The 23,250-nt window shown below is 38.8% G+C and overlaps 1 protein-coding gene across 4 annotated transcripts in view; it reads right to left on the reverse strand.

Annotated features, from left to right (window-relative positions):
- Positions 1 to 23,250, reverse strand: part of FARS2 (phenylalanyl-tRNA synthetase 2, mitochondrial) — a 265,221-nt gene that overhangs the window by 114,934 nt on the left and 127,037 nt on the right. For all 4 annotated transcript variants that reach the window (XM_035316398.1, XM_035316395.1, XM_035316396.1 and 1 more), the window contains one exon: positions 13,950 to 14,110. In XM_035316398.1, the coding sequence (XP_035172289.1) occupies positions 13,950 to 14,110 (161 nt within the window). The remainder of the gene's footprint in view (positions 1 to 13,949; positions 14,111 to 23,250) is intronic.

Raw genomic sequence — 23,250 nt, forward strand, 5'->3', positions numbered from 1 at the left:
TAGAGAAGGATCACACTGCTTTCATACTTGCTCTTCTGTTTGCCAACACAGTAGACAGTATACTTGAGCTGGATGGTTAGAAACAGCATAACAGGTCTTTTGTCTTAAAGGAAATTGCTTCTTTCATGGCATTCCGGTAACTACAGTATTACTAAACCAAATATCCTTTCTTTTACTACTTTAGTGATTTGTTTTTCATTTTAAAGCAAATATTAGGGACAGCATAAAAAGTTGAGCTACTGAACAGAACTGGGTGTACACCAGCTTACACACAATTCATCAAAGGCACAGCAACAGTACCACGCAATCAGGACTTCTAGGGGCTCTGTGACAGTAAAAGGGGAAGTGTTGTCCAAACATTCCTATAGCTGTCCCCATTTTCCCCTCTTGTTACTTTCTAACCAACCTAGTTCCTTCTTGTTCCCCAAAGTTTTGATTTGTGCTCATTGACTGAAATGTTTGATTTCCAAACTGTGTTTAGGAGCCCCAGTTCTGACCTTGTTCTTCACTTTCAGAAGAGAACCCGAGTGAAAGCTACAATCTGCCACAAGAAGCATTTGCCAACCAATACTGCAGATGGCTAGAGTTGCCAACCCAAACCCACAGCCCAAATCAAACATTATCCCAGTTTCCACTCCAGCTATTGCAGTTCACTTCCCTTCATGGGGACAAAAAAGGAGGATGAACGTCAGACTCCCCTCTAGAGATCAATACCTTGAAGAAAGTCATGTGTCTTGCAGAAAGACACCCTTGTTTGTCAGTAGCAGCCTCCATAATTAAAACAGCATTGGGTTACAAATTACTGCTGTTCCTCACCTTGAAAAAACACTCTCTTTGCCTTTACCCCCCTCATCCCTGGGGAAAATCAGTCACGGAATTACAGAAATACAGGAAGTACCTTGTGGAAAGTACAAGAAAGGAAACAACATTATCAAGTAACACAGTAAATTGAACTGCTGTCAAATGTAAAAAAAAAACAAGCAAATGCTGTTCCAGATGCAGGAAGAATAGGGAGGTGCCATGGGGCACAGACTGACTTTCTAGCTAAGTCTCAGCCTTCAATGTGGAAGAAAGCAGCTGCAGCTCATCAGCAGGAGCTGTGGCTTCATGCATGGCCAGGTCTGTGGACCAGATCCCTCTCAGCTGAGCAGTGCAGGCGGCCATCCAAGCTCCATCCCCTTCCCACCTAAGCTAAGCCCCATGGGGGCTCATTGAAGATGACAGTTTCTCTCTTCAGCCATGTTACAGGTTCCCTGAAGATGCAAAACAAAAAAGAGCCTAAATGCCCTATGTAAGTGATCACCAGGTAGCTCTTCATATCATCTCAGTCAGTCACCTTTTCCAATGCTAGTGAAGAACTGTTGAAAAGAAAAAGATTAATCACAAGTGCACACACACGTGCACATGCACAAGAATAAATATGACCTTTCTTGCTAAAAGTTACAGCTTATTATAGAGAAGTCTGCCTGAAAAAGGAAAGTCAATACCTCATATGACACTGAAAAATTAAGATGGGTAACAGCCAATGAAAAAATTAAACTTGTTAGATAAGCTGCTCCACCTTTTCCAAGTGCTAGGAAGAATTCACAAGAAGACTGATGCTGTGGCAGAGTGAGTGAGTAGAAAGCTTTTAGGTTAAACAAGTTCATCCAGAATTACTGCTAGTTATTACACCTTCGAGGTGCCACTGGAAAGAGACTGTGTTCTTAAATATAACATTGTTTTAAATTACGAGTATTTTGTTTTACAGACAAGCTCATTTAAATTTGTCACAGACACTGCTCCAAGTTTAAAGCTGCAATACACTTTTCTGAGTGCAAATAAATATTTTAGATAGACCTTATAGTTATAAAAAACAAAAACAAAAAACAACAACAAAAAACAAAAACAACAACAAAAAAAACAATGCATGGCTTTTTTTTTATGTTTCCCACATACAAAAGAACCACTTGTATTGACACTGAAAGGTTATTTTTATATGACAGTAAGGAACTGAAAAAGTGCAGGAAGACATAAAGAAATAAAAGGATTGACCTACTCTTATGAAAAGCAGGGTTATCACAGTGCTACTGTGCACACAGTATGGCAATATTTCCAGGTACCCATGCACTTGAGTGTCTGGATATGCATTGCCACTTGCAATCTGATTATGAAAAAGACAAAAAGATGAATACAAATGACTCAATACTGGTGATGAAAACACTGCTCTGTCCTTGACTAGTTAAAAATAACTTCTTTTTCCCAAGAAGAGATAGGACTCACAGGAAGAACCACCAAAAGGTAATTTTGCTCTACTACTCATTCTCACATCTTCTCAGCTTCTTACAACCCCCTTTTGAAAACACCAGGGTGAAGAAGAGATTAGCCTGACATGTTATTTTGGCAGCTCTAGGTCTATCGTGGAAAAATACATAGTCATGCTTTTTTCCTCAGGCTGTTGGTTGCCAGTTGACAGTCTGCTGAGCAAACTGGTTTCATGGTGCTAATATTCTCCCATTTCACACACACAGATCATCATCACAAGGCTATTAAAAGCCAATAAAACTTCTTACAGTATCACTTTTTCATTTAAGCAGTTGCCATCAGAGAATTGTTCTGACACAAAGAGGAACAAATGGGACGACCCACGTTGTGGTGTCCTCTATAGAAAATGGGCAAGATTGTGTCATAGGGAAAGAATCCAGTGGATATGGAATCTTCAAAATGGGTACACCATATTATCTCTTCCCAGGCCCAGCCTGTGCCAAGAAAATGGGATGGAGATGTATAAATTTTGTGAGTCCTGAAAGAAACCTCTTTTTTTTTTTTTAATCATGACACCTGGTGATAGCTGCTGCGTCAGCATTTTTGAAGCAACACCAAGCCTCATAATCAACACCTAAAACTGCACAGTCTATCCATATTCTGTCTGTCCTTTCTACCCAAATCTCCTACTGACAGGCAATGAGATCTGTGTGTCCCAACTGTGCATTTTTCTAAGAACATGGCTGCAAAGAACAGACAATAAACTGGTATAAACCAGCAAAACCCTACCTTCTCAGCAGACACTAAGAATTTGTTCTTTGGTAGTGCTGAGCACCTGCAGTTCCTGCAGGAGACATTGGTGCAGATGAGCATTTCTCATGCTCACAAGTTTGGTTTCCTCCTTTCTGTTGGTTTTGTTTGTATGTGGTGTTTTTTTATCATTATGCTTAATAATAATGCTGAGATAAATAGCTCAGTGTAGTAAAATACTGCACACATCAACAATTCATATAAGATTTATATCAAAATAAAAAATGCAAGCATTTGGAAAGAGACTGCAGCAATATGAAGATGTATTTCTTCCAAATACGTAACATAAAAATGGAAACAAATTGCACCCAACATTTTATTTCAGCTTAGACAAGAAATCTCATCTAATGTGCTGTTGATTGTATTTATTTTTCTGCTCATTAATTCTCCAATTCTGGAGAGCTGTTGTTTGAATGGTGAATCTTCAGAACACCTGAATGTGGCTTGTACCATAATAAGTATGTATCGCAGATCTCACAGGCACATCTGAGTCCTGAAAAAGTCCTTCTGTCCTGCCTAACAAGCTGTATTTTTTTCTTTCCCTCCTAAAAAGCACAGAGATTTCCAGACAATATTGATAATGTTTCATACTTCTTTGACAGAGGCAACTTCACATGTGGCCCTGGACATTGCTACAGCTGTCACAGAATGAGAAGAAAATGTCCTCATCCTTCCACCCTTCTCAGTCTTATGAGCTAATCTGTACTGTATGGAAAATGCTACTGTAGATAGCATAATAATAATAATAAATAAATAATAATAATAAAAAAAAGTCTACAATCCCTAGGAAATTAAAAGAGCTTAACTGCTATGTACAGAAATTTATGTGAGCAGATGAGCTGTAGTTTTGAAATATTTTCCATGATTTCCAGTGCCTCTGAAACATATGGATTTCCTTCTTCACTTGGAGAAAATGCAGTGCCACACACAGCTCAGGTTCCAATGACTTTTGGCCAAATCCAGCACTTTATTCTTCAGAGTAGTCAACTTTATTTTTTCGCCATCCTCAGTACTAAATTCATACAAATGACAACCTCAAAAGAGGTAAGCTAGAGAGAGACTGAAACGAAAGGCTCTACTTTCTTACTCAATACTCAGAAGAGGGAAAAAAGCCTTTCATTTTTCCTTTCAGACAGACTTTGAGCATCCCCAAAGCTACATTCTTGGTATAGAGTAACACTTAGAGAACGACAGACGCCAAAACAGACCAAGAAGCAAAGAACAGTCCAAGCCATAAAAGCACAAGAAGTACACTAAATGTTTAAATATTAAATTACAAAATGTAAAGAACAGTTATAGTGATAAGCATACACTCAATCAAACCCCTATGAGCAGGATACTTGTCCAGGAATGCTATTTCTTTCTTCTTGCTTTACAAGAAAATTGGTTCATTATTCCTGATTTAGGAGAAGAGGGATATGTGGGGATAGTTATACAAAGTGAATTTAATCCACATGCAGGAGGATGCAAGCAATCCTCAGAGGAGGTCATTTTCTCCCATTATTTAATTTTTGAAAATTTGTGAAAGCAAGATTAATCCTCTGCAGCATACACACACCAAAACATGAGTTACTTTTCACATTCTGTTTTAGGTAGTCAGCACTATGATCCATAAAGATGAAAGAAATTGAGGGAAGGTATGATAAGAATAACACAGGTTTTCCCAACTGTGCCTCTGTTGTTTGGCTGTTCTCTGTAGCCTAATTTGTATTCTGATCAGAGAAGTAGTAGCTGAAAATCAGGGTTTTTATTAATACCATGTACTTCAGAAAGGTGCTGTTGTTCATGAATACACACACATGCTACCAGACATATTATCCCCAGCCCTCATTTCCTTGTGACACTTACAGCTAAGCTGCAATGGCTAATCATGATGCAGACGATGACTGTAGGGGTTTAAGCATGATTTTAGAGACCATTTTATCAAAAGCTCTTTACAAGATGCATCTTTTGTGCACAAAACATTTGCACAAATGTTAAAAACAGCTATCAAGTAAAATAATCTTTGATAAAACCCAACCTTTTACAGAAAATTACTAAAAATAAATAGAACACATCATTTCCTACTGACTTCACTATCTCTTCTAAACACTTATTTGGTAGTGTATGCACACTAATACAGACCTCTGAATCTCTAAAGCCACACACTTACGTACTGCAAGTGCTTGGGCACATGTTAAACAGGAGTTTATTCTTTTATCAAACACATAATGTACACACACAAAGATAATATTTAACCCTGCAGTAGGCATGCAGATTCTTACATTGTGATAATTACAGGACTGACAAGGTACCATTAGGTAGAAAGAGCACAAAACCACAGCCCCTGTCCTGAAGAGCTTTCTGTCCTGGGATGGTATTGGAGATGACATGCTGAGGCAGCAGGTACACGGTATCTATATTGCAACTGTAAACACCAGGGAAGACAGAATTTTTGAGTAGGGAAACTGAGTTACTTGTCAGGTCAGGTCCAAAGACAAGTAGGTGTTGTCAAGGTGGCTACTTCTAGCAAGAGTTCTATTCACCACACTGTAATTACACCAATATTTGAAAACTGTTGGCAAAAGTGTATGGGTTAACCCCCTTATTACCTATATACTTTTGTAGACAGTAAAACTGAAAGCACTGAACATCCGTAGATTCCTGCTGAAACCAAAAGCAGCTGGTTCTCATAGTTTCACATATCCAATCCAAAATCTAATGTTATTTTAGATTTCCAGGTTTATTTATATTTATTCAATATATTAATATAAAATTAATATAATATTAATTTAATGTGGGTTTCAGCATATATATCGCTGCTGGAAATTGCTTTGTGGCTTATTTAAGCACTCTGTATAACCATTACACTTCATCATCTGGGGTGCAATAAAGATTGGTTGATATATTCAGTAGCAGAATTACTCATTTGTGAGCTGTTTGTTTTAAAGAGCCTCAACCAGTCAAACAGCAAATATACAAGGCTTAGAGATCAGAGCAAACCACAGTAACACATGCTTTTGGAAGCTCATCACACTTTTTTCAAAGTAATCATTTAAACAGTATCAGGTGTGCTTTGACTGGGCTGCGCTGGCTTTTACCAGCAGCAAAATGATTCTGCAGACTGTAATGGTACATCGCAGCAGCACTGGTAACTGGAAATCCATTTTTCATTTACATGATACTGGAAGATTTGTTTTGGGGAGGACTTCAGCTCAAAACAGTCAAGGCTACAGTCACTTCTTTTTGTTTAAAAATAAAATTCAGAAGAAAGTCCCCAGTGTTCTGTTCCCGGTTGCTGGGAATCTTTCACTTGTATTGACAACATTCCTGCTGGGTATACCACATTTTCCAAGTGTTTACCAAGCATCCTCTCAACAAAGAACATGCTCTAAATTCAGTGATACCTGAGATGGGCATTCTTGAGGCACTATTTTTTTCTTTTGTTTGTGCTAAAGCCTTTTACTGGATACACTGTGGATGTTATCCATTAAGACTTGAGAAACTGGATTTCTGCCATTATGTTTCAACAGAGTACAGAGAAGCAGAAAAATTGTGATCTTCACTCTTTCATTAGTTGTTTTAAAAAGGCAACGCTCCTTCTTTTATGTGAGAATATTCTTACATGAATTGCACAAAGGACAATAGCAAACACCTGGTTTTGGTTTGGGAAGATATGAAGAGCCCAGTTTGAAATCCACAGGACACATTTACAGACTCAGTGGCCTTTGGATCTCATGGGTAGGGCACAGTTGTCTTTCATTTACGATGCCACCACTGGAGTCTAAGCTACCAAAAAATAAAAATAAAAATCAACGAGCACAGCTGCAAGTGTTCATCCAAGTTACTTTGTCATTTCTCCTCTAGTCCTTGACTTTTCTTTCAATTATTTCTGGACTCCTTCCTTCTTTCTACCCAGGACTGAGGTTTTGGATCTCTTGGAGGAGGAAAAAGTGGAAGACTCCCAGTTAGCAGAAGCTCCTTTTTCCACCCAAGCTGTTCACCTCCCTCACTGATCCATGGCCTTTCCCTTGTGCTGCTTCTGCATTCAGGCCACAGCACTATCACACACTTTTTAGCAGCCAAAACACCTTTGTATTACCTTTGAAAAGTCACGGAGATCAGGGGAGGTCCCCAACTACTAGAGAAATATAAGAATTGTGCCAGACTTCAGAAAAGTCTGAAGAGACAATCCAGAGAACTAAAGGCTGGTCAGCCTCACCTTTGTCCCTGGGAAAATTGCAGAGTCCTCTTGAAACCAGTTTCTGCACAAACAGAGGAAAAATAAGTAATTGGGACCAATCAGCATGGATTTACCAAAGCTGAATCATGCCTGGCCAACTTGAATACTTCCTATGATGAGATTCTTGGTCCAGTAAATAATGGGAGAAAAGTAGATTTCATTTATCTTAATTTTAGAAAGGTTTTTGACACTGTATCGGGAAGAATTATTGTGCCCAAGTTAGGATATTATTGTCTGGAAGGCTGGACAAAGAAATTTGTAAAAACACATAGTTGTATGGTTAGACTCAGAGAACATCGGTTAATGAGTTAATGGCTTCTCAGTAAAGGATAAGTGGAGCATTGCAGGTGTCTGTACTGGGACCTGTCCTATTTCACATCTTTATGAGGGACCTGGTGGTGGCAATCCAGCGTTTGCTCAAAAAATCTGCAGACACCAAATACTGGGTGCTGATAAACTCAGTAACCAGACTGCCATCCAGAGGGGCCTAGGCAGACTGGGGGAATAAGCGAAGACTAACCTTACAAAATCCAGCAAGGACAAGTGTGAAGTTCTGCACCCGGGAAGGAAAACCCCCCAAGCTGCAGCAACAGAACGGGTTGGAGACTGACTGGCACATTAAACTCTTACTGCCTGTAACAGCCGTTTTGAAAGTTTTCTCTCTTTCAGCCCTACAAGGCACTGATCACTCTTGGTTACATCCTAGGAAGTAAGAGATCTCTGACCTGAAATTATTTAATCGTTTAGGATATGCTTGACTTTCAGAACAGGAACTAACCAATTGATTTAAATGGGACTACTTGCAAGCTTAAGGCTCAGCATGTGCTTCAGTACTTTGCCTGACTGAGGCCAGAGGGCTCACGTTCCTGGAGCTTCAATACCAGCACCAGCTACAAATGATACAAGAGACAACACCCTGATGAGAGAGGACTTGATGATCAAGCAATTTCTAATCCAATCGCACGGCTCAGTACAGGGCCTCCACAACGAAGATGGTATTTTTGTCTTCTTTTGCTTGCTACCTAAAATGTAAAAAGAGCTTCACAATGTTCTGCAGAGTATACAGGCAAACCTGAGATGCACTGTAAAGGTTTTATTGACATTCACTTCAGATGATCTACATAAGTCATTCATAAGAAAATTCAACCTTCCCAAAGTCAGGCCAATAAAATATTTATGTTACACTGTCATCTTGTCTGTTGTACCTCCACGTGCACACACACACAAACACACTTTATATATCTTCAATTACAGTAAAACTAATTAGACAATAAATCACAATTGAGGCCGTACCCCATCTGTGCAGACATCCAAGTTGAATTTACATACTAATGGTTGTGCATTTGCCTTTAACAGATGCAGTATTAGAATGTAAACATAATAAATGAATAACCATTTAAGCATGGAGTTACCTAATCTTGATGAAAAATATCTGAAAATGTAGCACCCAGTGAATCTATTTATTTTTTATTGGAAAATAAAGCTAATCACAGAATAAGAACCTAAATATAATTTATAGGGAATAGCATATTAATGATGGATCAGACAGACGCATTCTTTGCAGTGAATGTAGTAAGATCAAATTTTTGGAAATAACTGGCTTACATGAGATGCTCTCCCTTTCAAGCACAGAATAAAGGACAGACTACGATGGTTGAATTTACAAAAGTTTCCCCCTAGACCTGCAAGTGCATTGTATTTTCAGCATCTTCTACAGCTTCAGGACAAGCTACCTGTCTCCAGCAACAATCAGGTATGTGCACAAGAAAGATGCAGAAGAATGACGACTTTCTCAGTAAACAGAGAAGTACACAGAAACAAACAAACTAAAGAAGTTGCACTGTGTAACTGGGAACATGAGTGCTCATGTTTAGCAAACAGCGCAAACTGGGCTACTGGATAAATCCTTTGTCATTAGAATAGGGGTCTAATTCCTTATGGCACACTGAGCAAAGGCAAATGGAAGTGAGTGAGGTTCAGCATTTGCTACTTAGCACAGGAGAAAGGCAAGCCCACCTTGTTTTCCTTCCCTGTATAACAAATGACTTTTTTTACACAACACCTTTATGAATATATCCTTTTTCTCATCTCTGCTAACTTTGACTGTTCACTTTTCAAATCAGAGACAGTCTCCTAGGGTTAGGTCCACAAACACCGTTTTGACTACAGCTGTGCAGGAGGTGAATGGGGCGTCACTTCAAGCTGCTTGTCAGCTCTCTTTACTCCACTGCCAAAGATTACTGGCCCCTCAGGTCTTTGAGCAGAGTTGTTCTAGGAGTTCTGCCTATCCTGGCTCCATCAAAATGATCCTGGTTGGAAAGTCTATTGTTTTAAGTAGAAGCTAAGTTTTTTGGAGGGAAAAAAATAAAACACAACCGACTCTAGATAGACTGCATGTGCAAGCAGATACAAGGAAGGAACAACCCCTCAAGGGGCTGCTGAGTAGGTGGTGCTAGGGCTATTGCAGAATATTATAAACAACACAGAAGCAAGGAGAACAAGGAGAAAGAAACTCTTATAATCTCACACAGGAGGGCCTGCACTTTAGCTAAGAATCTGGTCCAGATACCTTCTGTACTCCTGTTTTCCTTAGAACAACATAAACATACTTCTGTCTGACCTCAGTCTGGCCACAGGGCTCACCTGTGATCAAAACAATTATTTAAAACCACACTAGCAGCAGCAACTACTGCCAGTATCAGATGAAAGTGACTTTGTGAGGAGAAAATGCATCAGCAGTCAATTGACACGACATGCCGCTTGCTCGCTGTGGCAGTGCAATGATGGAGGTTCCAGGAACTGTCCTGAAGTCCATTCGTCTTAATCAACACCTCTGGGCACACTGCACTTCATCTGAACTGTGAGTGCCTTCCTTCCCTAAATGTCATTTCATTTTTGAACCTTTCCCTGAGAGTTGTCAGCCCACGGACACATCTTTTTCTTGTAAGAATGCAGGCTCAGCATGGACTGAAAAGCAAATATATGCAGCTCTCCTCAGAGCTCTGATGAACAGACATATAACACAGCATCCTAGATCAGATCCAAACCATTGTTTTACTACATTACACCTTGCAGGTGCTCAGTTTTTCCTGCCCTGTCCATTCTCAGGGATGAACAGCATTTGAACAGCAGCCCTACACGAGTCACTGAAGGTAAGTAACTAGCCTCTGATCCCCCACACTGCTGTGACTTGTGTCAAATTATAGCTGGAGTGGTTTAGGTAATCCTCATCAACACCACAGTCTGATCTGTGGGGAGCAGCCCTCTAACACTGCTCTGCTGAGTGACCGCAATGGTACAAGCACTGTCAGTTTTCTAGGCAGCTTTTTGACCCACTGAAGCCTACAAGCATAAACTGAGCAACTGATGACACATGAAGAGACTGTTAAAAGGCCGAAAACATACTTTAAGTCTCAAGAAAATATTCAAATTAAATTCCACTTTTGAACAAGAGTATATTTAGCCCAGCTGTTATTAAAGGTTACTGCTGTTCACTGTGGCCTTCATCCATTTGAAGAACATTTTAATGAGCAGAAAGAAAAATACTTGTTTTGGTGGATAATCAGATTGTAAGAAGAGATAGGAGGAGTATCAGAAGGTTGAAAAGTCTATCTCAATTAAGCACATGACGGATGGACGTTTACCCGGGCCTTGCAGAACTGTAGGATTCAATCTGTGTAATGAAAGGCTCTCAAAACATCTGGTCTATCTTGGTGCAGTTCAGTCAGGCTGAAAAATACTGCATGGCCTTGCCTGTAGAAAATCAAACACTTCTCTAATATCCATCATGATTTCTTAAACATCAACACTGCAAGACAGCCTAAAAGTTTTCTTTCAAATAAAATATGAATAAACCATATGATTCATTAATTATGTCTCTTTAGAAAGCAGTCAGGTGCATAAGGCCTGCTAACTTGATTTTACAGCATAACTGAAAAATAACAGAAAGAAAGAAAAACTGGCTTATTAACTCCCATCACCCAAGATTTAATGGTAGTACTGAATATTATTTCACAATAACCTCATTTGAAGAGTCACTTACCCTAAAAAATGTAATGCCAGTATGTTCTGCATTGAGTTCGAAAGCCCTGATATAAGACACGAGGTGAAATGTGGATACAGGCTTTCTTTTAAACAACAACAACAACAACAAAAGATCAAGCTTGACACTAGTCATCTTTTATACTGAGAGACAGAGTTAAAAACTATAAAGAAAGGATTAGGGAGAATTATTCTGCCAAAACTGAAAACAGGACTTCCAAGTCGAGCATCTGTGGGTTTTTTATGGGGTTTAAAAAAAAAAAAAAAAAAAAAAAAAGAAAGAAAGAAAAAAAGAAAGAAAGAAAGAAAGAAAGAAAGAAAGAAAGAAAGAAAGAAAGAAAGAAAGAAAGAAAGAAAGAAAGAAAGAAAGAAAGAAAAGAAAAACAATTGAAACAAATTAAAAGGGTACCGAGAAATGTTTGACACCAGTGGAAAAAAACACTTTCTGAAACATTAGCCAGATTCTATCTTTAGAATGGAGAAAGAAGAGACTCAATCTATCTTTCTATCCCTATCCTGCACTCCTTAATCCCCTAATCCTTCTACTTTTTCATTAGCCTATTTATTGGGATATGACAACTGCCAGCGCATTAATATGATAGAGCAACAGCTAATTGGCCGGTAACATTACTCCAATCCTTCTCTATGGTCCAAATTAGAACACAGTTGCAACTGATAGCTCCTTTTCCTTGAAGGAACTGCATCACATCTCCTGAATCATGCTATTACCTCAAAATGTGTTTCAACCAACAAGGCTCAATTTCATGACTATCTCTACAACATCAAATAATCAGATTTCTGGGATGTAGAACTTCTCTCCTCATTCCAAGTTGAACCAACGCCAGTTGAAAACAACCCTGCTGAGCAAAAAGAAATGCTTAAAGACCTTGTCACCACTCTCCTGTTGATGATGCAGTTAACAAGCAAAAAAGTAATAAATAAATACATAAATAGAAACACGTGCTGCTCAGCTAATGTTACCAAACAGCAGCAAGTGGAAAAGGAAGGAAGGGAGGAAGGAAGGAAGGGAGGAAGAGAGGAAGGGAGGAAGGAAGGAAGGAAGGAAGATTTCTATCACCTTCAGCTTCCTAAACGCTGCTCTTTCCTCTGGGTTTACCATAGTAACCCACTCCTCTGTTACCTTCAGATCGGTTCTCTACTCCTGACTTTATCCGAAGCTGAACATGAAAATGATACACAACTTAAAGAAGCCGTCACTCAGTCCTCTCTCTGGCTTATCTTCAACATCAGATCATGTCATCCTGACAATCTGGGCCTTCTCCCAAATACCCAATCTACCATTAATATTAGGTTGAGACTTGGATCCTCAATTTTAAAGAAAGAAAGAAATCTCATTTTAGTTCCATCAGAGATCAGACTGCAATCTGTAAAACAAGCCACAATCCACGTTCCTCAGGAGCAATGACAACCAGAAAGATACAGGCTGAAATGAAGGACACTTGAGCATCCCTCGCTGAAAAGAACAACATTCTGCAGAAGATGTGGGAAACTTACAGACAGACTCGCCTTCAAGAAACATGGCAAAACCTGCCTTCTTTCTGTAGTGACAACCACAATCTGACTGCCCCATCACCAGCGTCACAAAAGCAAAAAGAAAAAAGAAAATATACTCAAACAACATTCTGACTCTATCAGAGAAGATGTGCCAGAACTGCTATGAACTCATAAATGGATGCTGCTACTGATTTGATGCAGAGACTGCTCAAATATCGCCTCAGCATTATCACTGCTGGTTTCCCCTTTTATATTTTCATTTGTTAAAAAACATGATCAAGTTGTTCACAAACAAAGCAAGGAAAATGGTAAAAGGCAGCAGCAATAAGCATTTTGATGCTTTAGTACTTCAGACATTATCAGACATCTACACAGCTGTCAGCTCAACTCTCCCAAAGATGGGTGATAACAGCTGACTTAAGCCTTCCTGTGATGATACAGAAGAACATTATGGAAGTAACACTTCCACTCAATCCAGTTACGCTTGATTACTTTGCTACTACAAGAAGGAAGATAAGTTGCCAGCTTTGAAAGCGAGTGAAGCCTCAGGAGAGGAGTTACAAAAGAAACAGAAGTTGAACCTGCACTCTTCCCCTACTACCACTTGGAGGAAAGAGCCAACATCCTGAAGACATTGGTGCATGTTCACAAAGCATTTTGCCGATGTTAAACAGCGCACCTCACAATGACTTCAATGAACACAGAGTGAAAACAAAAGGGGGTTATTGGGAATGTATTACAATATTTGAAGGGTTGGCATCAAATAGGTTTCTATAATGATACAGAATTACAGCCCCAATTCAAGAATATACCCAATTCAGACACAGGCCTAAATCAATCAATATTCTGGACAGATTTAAAATTTAAATACAGGCTTAATTATTACTCAGAACAGAGATATTCACTGAGTATCAGCAGCAACTCAGAACATTATCTGGCTGAAAAAACATTATCATTGAAAGCCATTTTTTTTGCAGTTTATCAGAGAATCATGATAGTTGGAAAGCTGTTGCTTTAAAACCTCATTTGTTAATGGCACAGAATTTTTATTGTATGATATTCTCTAGGGCTACCCGCACTTCTTACTGATGGAAAATTATTTTCATATACACATTACCTGAAATTTTATTTTTTGGCAAATGTGAGGCACAATAAACTGCTTCAAGAAGCGTTCATCTTCACTCCAGAACAGTCGGATATCAGGAATATCGTACAGGATCATGGCCAGCCTCTCCAAACCCAAGCCAAATGCCCAGCCAATTTTATCCTGAGCGCCAGCTGCAATAAACAAACAAACAAGATAAAAATTCAAAAGCTTAAGTTCACAACATGAAAAACTGCTGACAAAACGTTCACCTATCTCCCAAGAAAAGAAAAAAAGAAAGGTAGAATGGCAACACAGAAAAGCCTGCAAGAAATTGGCAAATTAAAGAACTACAGGTTTATGGACACATCCCAAGCAGCAAGACTGGGCATATCACTGAGTCCAGGACTCAAAAGTGGGAATAAAGCTGCACCCTTTGCTCTCTGCATCCAAAGTTTCAGACAGAGTCTGAGAATTGCTGCAGAACATTACACAGCATTTTACTATGCTTAGAGCTCAGTGCTTCACATCCAACTTGACTGTTTTACAAAACATGTAAACATGAATTTTCTATTCAGGATATTTCATGTGGGCTGTCAGACCAGCCAAGCCTATGCAGCATTAACATCATTGCCAACATTTGAGAGGATGAAAACTGCCTTTTCTGAGGCACCTAGAAGAAGCAGGGCAATGGCCTTCAATGCCCTGTCATGCTGGAATCACACCTCCAACCAGGGAGCTCCCGGGCTGCTGCCGCCAGGGAAAGCCCTCCCCCCCCCAATATAAAAAGACAAGAATATTTCATACAGAAGAGTTTTACAGATATTAGTGATGCAACATTTCTGTCAGGAAATATTCATACCTTCTTAATTTACAGAACAGGAACACTGAGTTATTAAACAGTGTTTTTTTTTCAACATTAGGAACTATCTCCATGTTTAGGCATCATCCCACCAATTTTCAACAAAGCTGAGAGCCCAGCAGCTCTGCAAAGGCTCACAGCTTTTTCAAATTTAAACAAATGCCTTAATAAATGCACTTAGGCTGAAAGTACACGTGTGACAGGCTTGTCAGCAGAACCAGGGAGGTGATTGTCCCCTTGTACTCCATTCTGGTGAGGCCACACCTCGAGTACTGTGTTCAGTACTCAGAAAGAGCAGTCAGGCATTGGAATGGGTTGCCCAGGGAAGTGGTGGTATCACCATCCCTGGGGGTGTTCAAGGAAAGGTTGAAAGTGGTGCTAGGGACATGGTTTGGTGTGACATTGATGGTAGGGGGATGGTTGGACCAGATGATCTTGGAGGTCTCTTCCAACCTTAATGATTCTATGAGTTCCCATCAGCACTGGCAGTGAGCTCCCAAGTCACATATCACTGTACATCCCACAGCTATGTCGTTAGACCAATGCTCTACCTGCCCCCCACCTCCAAGTATTAATTTTAGCAAATCTTTTGTAAGCTTTGAACTTTGCAACCTCCCCACCATCACAGAGGAGGCTGGAGGCAGAACTCTGTTTTCTGACTCCCGTCCCTTATCAGAAAGGAGACAAGAGTGCTCCCATTATTTGGGGATTTATGGGGTACTAGGCTGTCATGTTCAGTGATGAGAGGGAACAGTTCAGAGTCCTACTTAAATAACAGCAGGCATAACAAGTTTGAAAAAAGAGACACAGTCATCACTTTGAGTCTTTTAATTAACCTGAACATACTTATTTACCAGGTCCCCAGCAGAACCGACCTGTGCCTGATCTAGAACCTCAGAAGTATTGTGCTGCCATGTGAATTTAGTCAACTTTATACCAGTACTCCCCAGAGCAGTCTGGATGTTCTGCCTTGTCCTTCCTAGTGTACTCATAGGTAAGACTTTACACTTTCTGACATTTTAAAGCAGACAGCTTAAATATTGAACTGTGTAATTCCTGAGAAACAGAGGAGTGGGCACAAACTCAAGGGGTACCAGTTTATGTCTTCATGGCAGAGCTGCTTGAACTGATATGCTTAGACGAACCAGCGGTCCCTGAGCTAACCCGACCCTATAATCCATACAACTTTATATGAAGAACTGCATATAACAACTTATTCCCCATTGTTAACTGAATTATTTATGGAGAAGAGATAGCCACTACACAGAATGTATTGAAAATTAATGCCTGGGAAAGATTTTAAGCTTCAATTAAGTGTAAACCATTAACTGTTGTTTTTTTTTTTTTCCAAGCTGAAAATACTTTTTCTCTCCATACTCCTGTATATAGAAATAATTATATTCTTATGGCTAGGAAGAAGAGGAACAATTCACTGCAATGATGTTGCTTCCCCAGACTTCCAGGTTGTCTTTCTATAGAGCATCAACTCATGAATCAGCAGCAAAACTCCTGTTCATACATGTATGGAAGTTTCTGCTGGCTGATTAACACAATCCATTCCCCTCCCTCAGGGCTAAGTAGATCAGCTGAAGCAATAGCTATGAGGGTTCTGAAAAAAACACTGGTTCATCCCCACAGGGGCATGCAATCAGACACCTAAAGATGCCAGGTTGAGCATCAGTGTTAATTGTTTCATTGATGTTCATTTAAGTTAGTATACATGATAGGGGATGCTGATTCTCCTTCCCCACATTACTGATGATTACTCATAGATCTGAAAAAACAAAATGGATATGACAGAAGATCAGCAAAACGGGTGCGTATTCTGTGAGGCAAAGCCTTACATTTAAGACTTGTGCTTTTAAATTATTTTGATACAAGAAGGGTTTTCACTGTAACTCTTTTAGCTCGCACTTTAAGGTTAACGTACAATATTCATACCTAATTGATTTGCTAAGCATTTTAATTATGTAATGAATGTTTTCATTTTATTTTTTTATACTACTCTGCATTATGTATCACACATACAAAATTTTACCCAGCTATCTGCCTAGGAGCTCAGAGCTTTGTCGTCTGAGCTATAAATAAACACCTGTCTGCTGGGTGATCCTTATACAATTATCAGCCTTCAGAACACAAGCTTCTCAAGTGCCAGAAGTCCTTATCAGTGAAGAATTCCCCTCTATTCAGACAGATGAAAGAAAAATGCAGACAACGGGAATTCCTCCTCAAATCAGCACTAACAAATAAACCTCCACTACACCCTGCATCTTCATTTATTTTGCCTCTGGTCTCTTCTAAAACTTCCTGTTTGTAAACCTCCAAGTCAATGTAGCATTTAAAAATATAATTAACTTAAAGCATTTTCAGAATTACCTTGGGGAACTCAACAAGACTAAAGCACAGTCCTGAATATTCTGATTAAAAATTAAAAGTTAAGCGTGCAGCTAATTATTCTGGTGAGTGAGACCACTCCAAAACGTTTTATAGGATATATATTTTATATAGTTCGGATTTTGGCAAGTAGAACATGAAAAAGTTGAGCTAACGTGAGTCAACATGAAAGAATGAATGAACACAAGTAACTTTAAACATGACACAAGTCAGGTTGAGGTTCTGACAAAGAGACCTAGCCAAAGTGGCAGCTTTCAGGGACCTGGTGAGGGAAATATAGCATCACTACTTGAAATAACACAGTCCAGTGCAGAAAGCATTCCTGACAGTCGAGCTTTCCCCATCTAGCCCTCACAGGTTTGTATGCTGCCAGGCTCCTGCTGCCTGGTGTGAAAAACTTGACTACCCACCAGGAGAAAATTGCTGGAAGCTTTGCATGTCAGGTGGCCAAAGATGGAAAAGGAAAGGATAAAACAATTTGACTGGCTTCCCACACTAGCAGCTGACACAGTCCCATCTGACTGAAAAAGAAGGTTGGATCGTTACAACTATGTCTTACAAGGGAACCCATCTTTTTTGAGAAGTCACGTCTAAGTGTCCAGCTCCTCAGCTTCCAGACCAGAAGAATCAATGAACCTACTTAAATCTAGACCAATCAAACTATTCTCCAAAAAACTTTGCTAAATGAAAGCTAATTTGATCAAACACATTTAATTCACAACTGAAATGCAAAATAAATAAATAAATAAAGTCAAAGCAGCATTTATTTGCTAATGTAATACCAATCTTCAAAGATAAAGCTAGAACTGCAAGAGCACTCCATCATATTAGTATCAACCACTTACTAACTGTCTGTGTCTTCAAATACTATTACTAGTTTGAACTACTTCAGCCAGGATGGGAAGCTTCATAATTCCTCAGTGAGACATAAACAGTCACCCACTAGAACTCATGGATTATACCCACTGAATCCTCAGAAATACCCACAGACAGAAATGCTGAGGTTCACAAGGAGAGTAGGACATGACATTTTGTACAGTACAAGATTTTTAAGGCATATTTTTGCAATATAGTGTTAGGAACAGGTTGACAAAACTTTATTATTATTATTATTATTATTATACACTTCAGTCATGCTTATTTTTATATCTATGCTAGCTTTTATTTAACAATTTTTGCAACTCCTGTAAAAATGCCAATAAAGAAATCTTACTTTCAATAGAGCCTAAATTGGGCCTTCAAATTGTTATACTCAGCAGTTACTGAGAAGTGAAAGAAATTAGATTTTGATATTGGATTGAGACAAAGTCAGAAGCATCCAACAGCCTGCATACAAGGTGTTCTTCACAAAATGCCTGTAAAGGAACATATCCAAAGTGGGTGTAGCGAAAAGCTGGGATGAGGTCCAGAAACAAATACCTGAATTTAGTCTCCTGCTTTCAGTCCAAACCATGTCTGTTACTGAAACAAATTCATGGCAGGTACAGAGGTGAACAGATTCTCAAGGATACAGACACTACATATCATGTTTTATAAGACAAATCAGTGCTTTAAATTGAGTTGAAAGTAATTTACAGACATAATGAACCCAGGCAGCCCTGAACACAGGCTCAACAACTGCACTGAATGAAGCACAACATAAAGTATGGCCTTACAGCTCACTGCTTTGATTCATCAATGGAAAACAGGACAAGGGAAACCAAAATTCAAGGATATAGACTTCCTCCCATGCATGAATCAGAGAAAACATGTGAAACAAACCCTTGGCCACAGCTGCTATCTAGCAATGCACAACACCTCCAAATGGGAAGTGTGCTTCACAAGCCTCAGTTGCAACCACATGCTCTTACCCTCCTCTCAGACATCTTTTCTGTTTACTTTCCCATGCAAAACAGTAACACTTCAGCCATCTCCAAACGGTACCTCAACTATTTGTTCTTATTCATCATCCTCAGCTTCGTTTGTCTTCTGTATTTGCACATTCAGCAGTTGAACCTCAACAGATCACCAAAGAGCTCTCTACCTGAGAATTAGATTTTACTGTGAGTTCACACAAAACTTCAGAAATTCCTGAAACAAAGACCTATGTTCACAGTTGAACTCTATGTGGTTAATGGTCACCTTAAGAACAAGGGTTTGAAAAACAGCTCCTGCAAAATAAAGATTTGATTATTATTATAGACTAAGAGTGCATATTCTACATGAGGGCCACAGCAATGAGGTAAACTATGTATTAGAAAATCATTTAAAATTGTTTCCTACTTCAGATAGAACTCCCATATTTGGGGAGTCCAAGGTTTTATGCAGAGAAAAAAAAACACACGTAAATAGTAAGGTGTGAGTCGAATAAAGGAGAGCCTATGGAAGTACAAGGTCAGGTGGCCTGCATATTAAGCAACTAAGGCCAAAAACCTTACTAAAGTTTCCTTCTGAACTGCTCTCTTCAGCAGAAGCAAAAATCAAAACTGTCATATTATTCTCTAACTCTGTTAAATTGATGCAGTCAGGCTCCCGTGTGCAATCCAGTTTAAATTACCTTCTAAAATAAGGACTTGGCTTTCAGACTGTGCATGCTAAGTAAGCCACTCCTCAAGAACTCGATAAAAGAAATAAACATTCAATTATGCCTATTTTGCGGAAAAAGAACTTATCTTTCTAAATCTCAAATGTGGAATAATTTTCCAACAATAATAGTCACTTTGAGACCACAGCTTTGTCTCCTGGGTCAGACTGATCTGTTCTGTTCACTTCACTTGAAAACTAAGCAAAAGAACTTTAAAGGCTTTGATTGAGTTTTTAATATTTATGTTTATTTTTGTTCCACAATCAAAATAGTTCGGTACATACTAAAGGAACAGCCTATTTTAAAAATTTCTATCAAGGGAAGCCATCCACTAGACTCAACTTTCTTTTAATATGTAATTAACACACATTCTACCATTTTTTGCTAATATTCCATCAAGCCAAATAGCTTAGAGGAAAACATTTCTGGTCAGGAGAAATGGACGACTAGAGTGGAGAAGGGCAGGAGAACTTGATTAGCAAGAGGAGGACTGAACAAACCAAAGAAGAAGCTTTTTTTTTTTTTTCTTTTTTTTTTTTTTCACCTCACTCTGTCATTTTTATTTTCCAATTCTTTTGTATTTCTGCTTCCAAAGTTACCAGTTCCTCAGTCGTTCCCCCCTGCTCCTGTCCATCTGTCTCTCTATGCCTGAGTCCATGTCTCCAACGTGGACTCCACATCTCCACGTTCCAACAAATATTTCTAAGTACTCCCAAGAGATTCAATGACAAAAACCACCATTCAACAGAACTTTACTTAAAACTTCAGATATTTTGTCAACATTTGTAACCACATGCTGCTGTAAGGTTCACGATTTCAAATGATGGAAGATAAAGTATCCACTTAATTTCCAAGTGCAATGCAAGATATTAGTCATGAACTACAAACACTTATGGTATATGGTCTTTCTTTTCCTCTGTACTTTAGCTCACATATTTGAAAGAAAACAACTTGTTTGGTTTTCTTTTTGTTTTCTTTTCCTTTTTCCTTTTCTTATATATAGATACCTCAAAATTGGACACCCTCCATGGAGGGCAGTACAATTTGCTTTCTTAATTTATGTCACAGACCACAAAAAAGAGTTGGCTCCATGGGTTTATTCCCCCTGACACTGCCTGCATGTTTCAGTACTGCTCTTTTTGTTCTGAGTATGTAAAAGTAAATTCCATTTCCTTTCTTAATGTTTTGTTCATTCAGGGAAAAGTTGGATTTTTGAGTTGTTGGGTCTTTTAATATCTTTAAGTACTCTTAAATCTCCCTAGACATTGTGGCCATATAGGTTTGACAAAAATGTAAGTTATATAGAAATACACAAGGCACTGCCATTTGTTGAAAAAAAATAAGTCTACAGTATAGTTCAAAAATTCAATTATGAATCTCATTTTGCAGGCGTATAAATACAGCTGGACAAATACACTCCATATATATTCATTGTCCCCAGATGAAAGTTTCTCCCCAAAAGTTCACCAATACCTACAATGACTGTTTAGAATCTTTAGAAATGGTCTTTTCTTTAAAAACAACTAGCAAAGCAAGGAACAACAACATAAATGTGATACAGCCTTCAAGAGATTAAGACATTCCCAAAAGATAATAGAGGCAGCAGTTTATATATATCACAGTACTGAATACTGTTTAGCTTCTGTTTGATATTGTGATTCAAAAATCAAAACAGTCAGAACCCTTGTACATATCAAAAGGTTAAAAACTGTGTTCAGCTCCTAATAAGCACAGAGTCATGGTTACTCTGAAACTGCACAGTAAATTCAACTTCTGCATTCAGGGACTGGCCTTGCATTTTGTGATTCTACAGTACCTATCCTAATAAAGCCCCCGACTCCTGACTGGGGGTCCTTGGCTCTACATTTTCTGAAATTAACATACAGGTAAGGTTTATGAATTAACACTAACACTCTTCTGCCACAAACGCATTCTTCAGAAAAGCCTCAAAAAAGCCATGATTCATGTAGGCACCACCTGCCTTGTCGCTAGGATTGGATTCTGAAGGTTCCAAGTACACACAGCTCATCTATTTCCAAAACTGCAGCAGGCAAGATGCAGCTAAACTATCATCATATATCACAGGCTGAAAAATCTTTGATCAGAAGTATTAAAAGTATTTAAACTAATAATACTTTAATACTTTAATATCAGAAGTATTAAATCCAATTCTCCTTTCTTACCACAGAATTACTCCACTGCTCTGATTCCAAAGGCTTTTCTCATTGGTATCTCATAGAAAGATTGGCTTTCCAAGCCATGCCTCTTTATCGATCTCCTGCCTAAAAAAATTCCACCACAGGATATTATTGGTTAAAATTATTTCTGTCAATAGGTTTCATGTTATCCAAAAATATGGATGATCTTTAACTATATAATTACAGGAAGTAAGTAGTATGTGAGATCATATACTGTGAGAGATCATATACTGTAGATGCATAGGGTCCTCCTGAACTTGTCTCTACGTTACTCCTCAATATAATCCTTCCAGCTGGCATATGACCACTTGCAAATATCTGTCTGCACCTATAGCACACCTATAAATGTTTAACTAGTCTCTCGTGCAGTCTGCACACACAGCACGGTTAAAGTGGAATGCATACAGCTATATCAATAATGGACATTTCAGGAAACTCTTGGGAAAAGGCATGGTACCTTGGGAAAAGGCATAGTGAGCCACAGCCTGCTCTTCTACCTTGGACTGAAATCTCTATTTCTTCTCACATATTCCTAGCAACAGTATGATGGAGCAGCACTTGCACTTAAAAATAAATTTATTCAGTCTGTAGTGAATGGCTTGGTTTCTGTGTGGCCACGATCCTTTGAACTGTGTGTTGTGGGAAAGTACTCAAGTTCTGCTTAATCCAATGCCTGTCCAGTGACATGGTGGGGACATGTTGTAATTCCCAGCATTCTTCTGAGGCAAGAATTGATGGGTTACATTCAAGACAAAACAATTCTCCCTCTTATTCAGTTAATCCTTTGAAATTATACCCACTCACTAACAACTTGATGGCTACTAATCTGTTTTTCTTACATTTTGGGATGCTTTCAGGAGAAAGTAGAGATATCTGTAAAACGCATAGGATATCAGCAAGAAGGTGCTGAGCAGAAGCATCATTCTAGGAGATGCCTTCAGCTTCTTCACCACTACACGTTGCTAGGTATCTGGTCTAAGTTGGTCTCTTGAACTCTACTGTAAATGGGGCGTGAGAAATGCAAATGGCAATTCATTATCATAAGACATGTATGGATAAAGCACTTAAATTTTAGACAGGTAACCCAGATGAGATGAATTGGATCCCATGGTTCAATTTTAGCTTGAATTCTTACCATGAAATAAGCATTCCTGTATGATTACAGGACAGAGAACAATAATCCTGCATGTCAGAATAACCACCACACTTTAACTTCTCCTCTGGATTTCTCTCTCAGATTTCTTTTAGTTAGTTTCATGATTTTTAGTAGCCTTTCATGATTTCGGAACTCATGTGATGCAGATACAATACAACTTG

Source organism: Oxyura jamaicensis, chromosome 2, assembly GCF_011077185.1.
Source record: "Oxyura jamaicensis isolate SHBP4307 breed ruddy duck chromosome 2, BPBGC_Ojam_1.0, whole genome shotgun sequence".
Classification (NCBI taxonomy): domain Eukaryota; kingdom Metazoa; phylum Chordata; class Aves; order Anseriformes; family Anatidae; genus Oxyura; species Oxyura jamaicensis.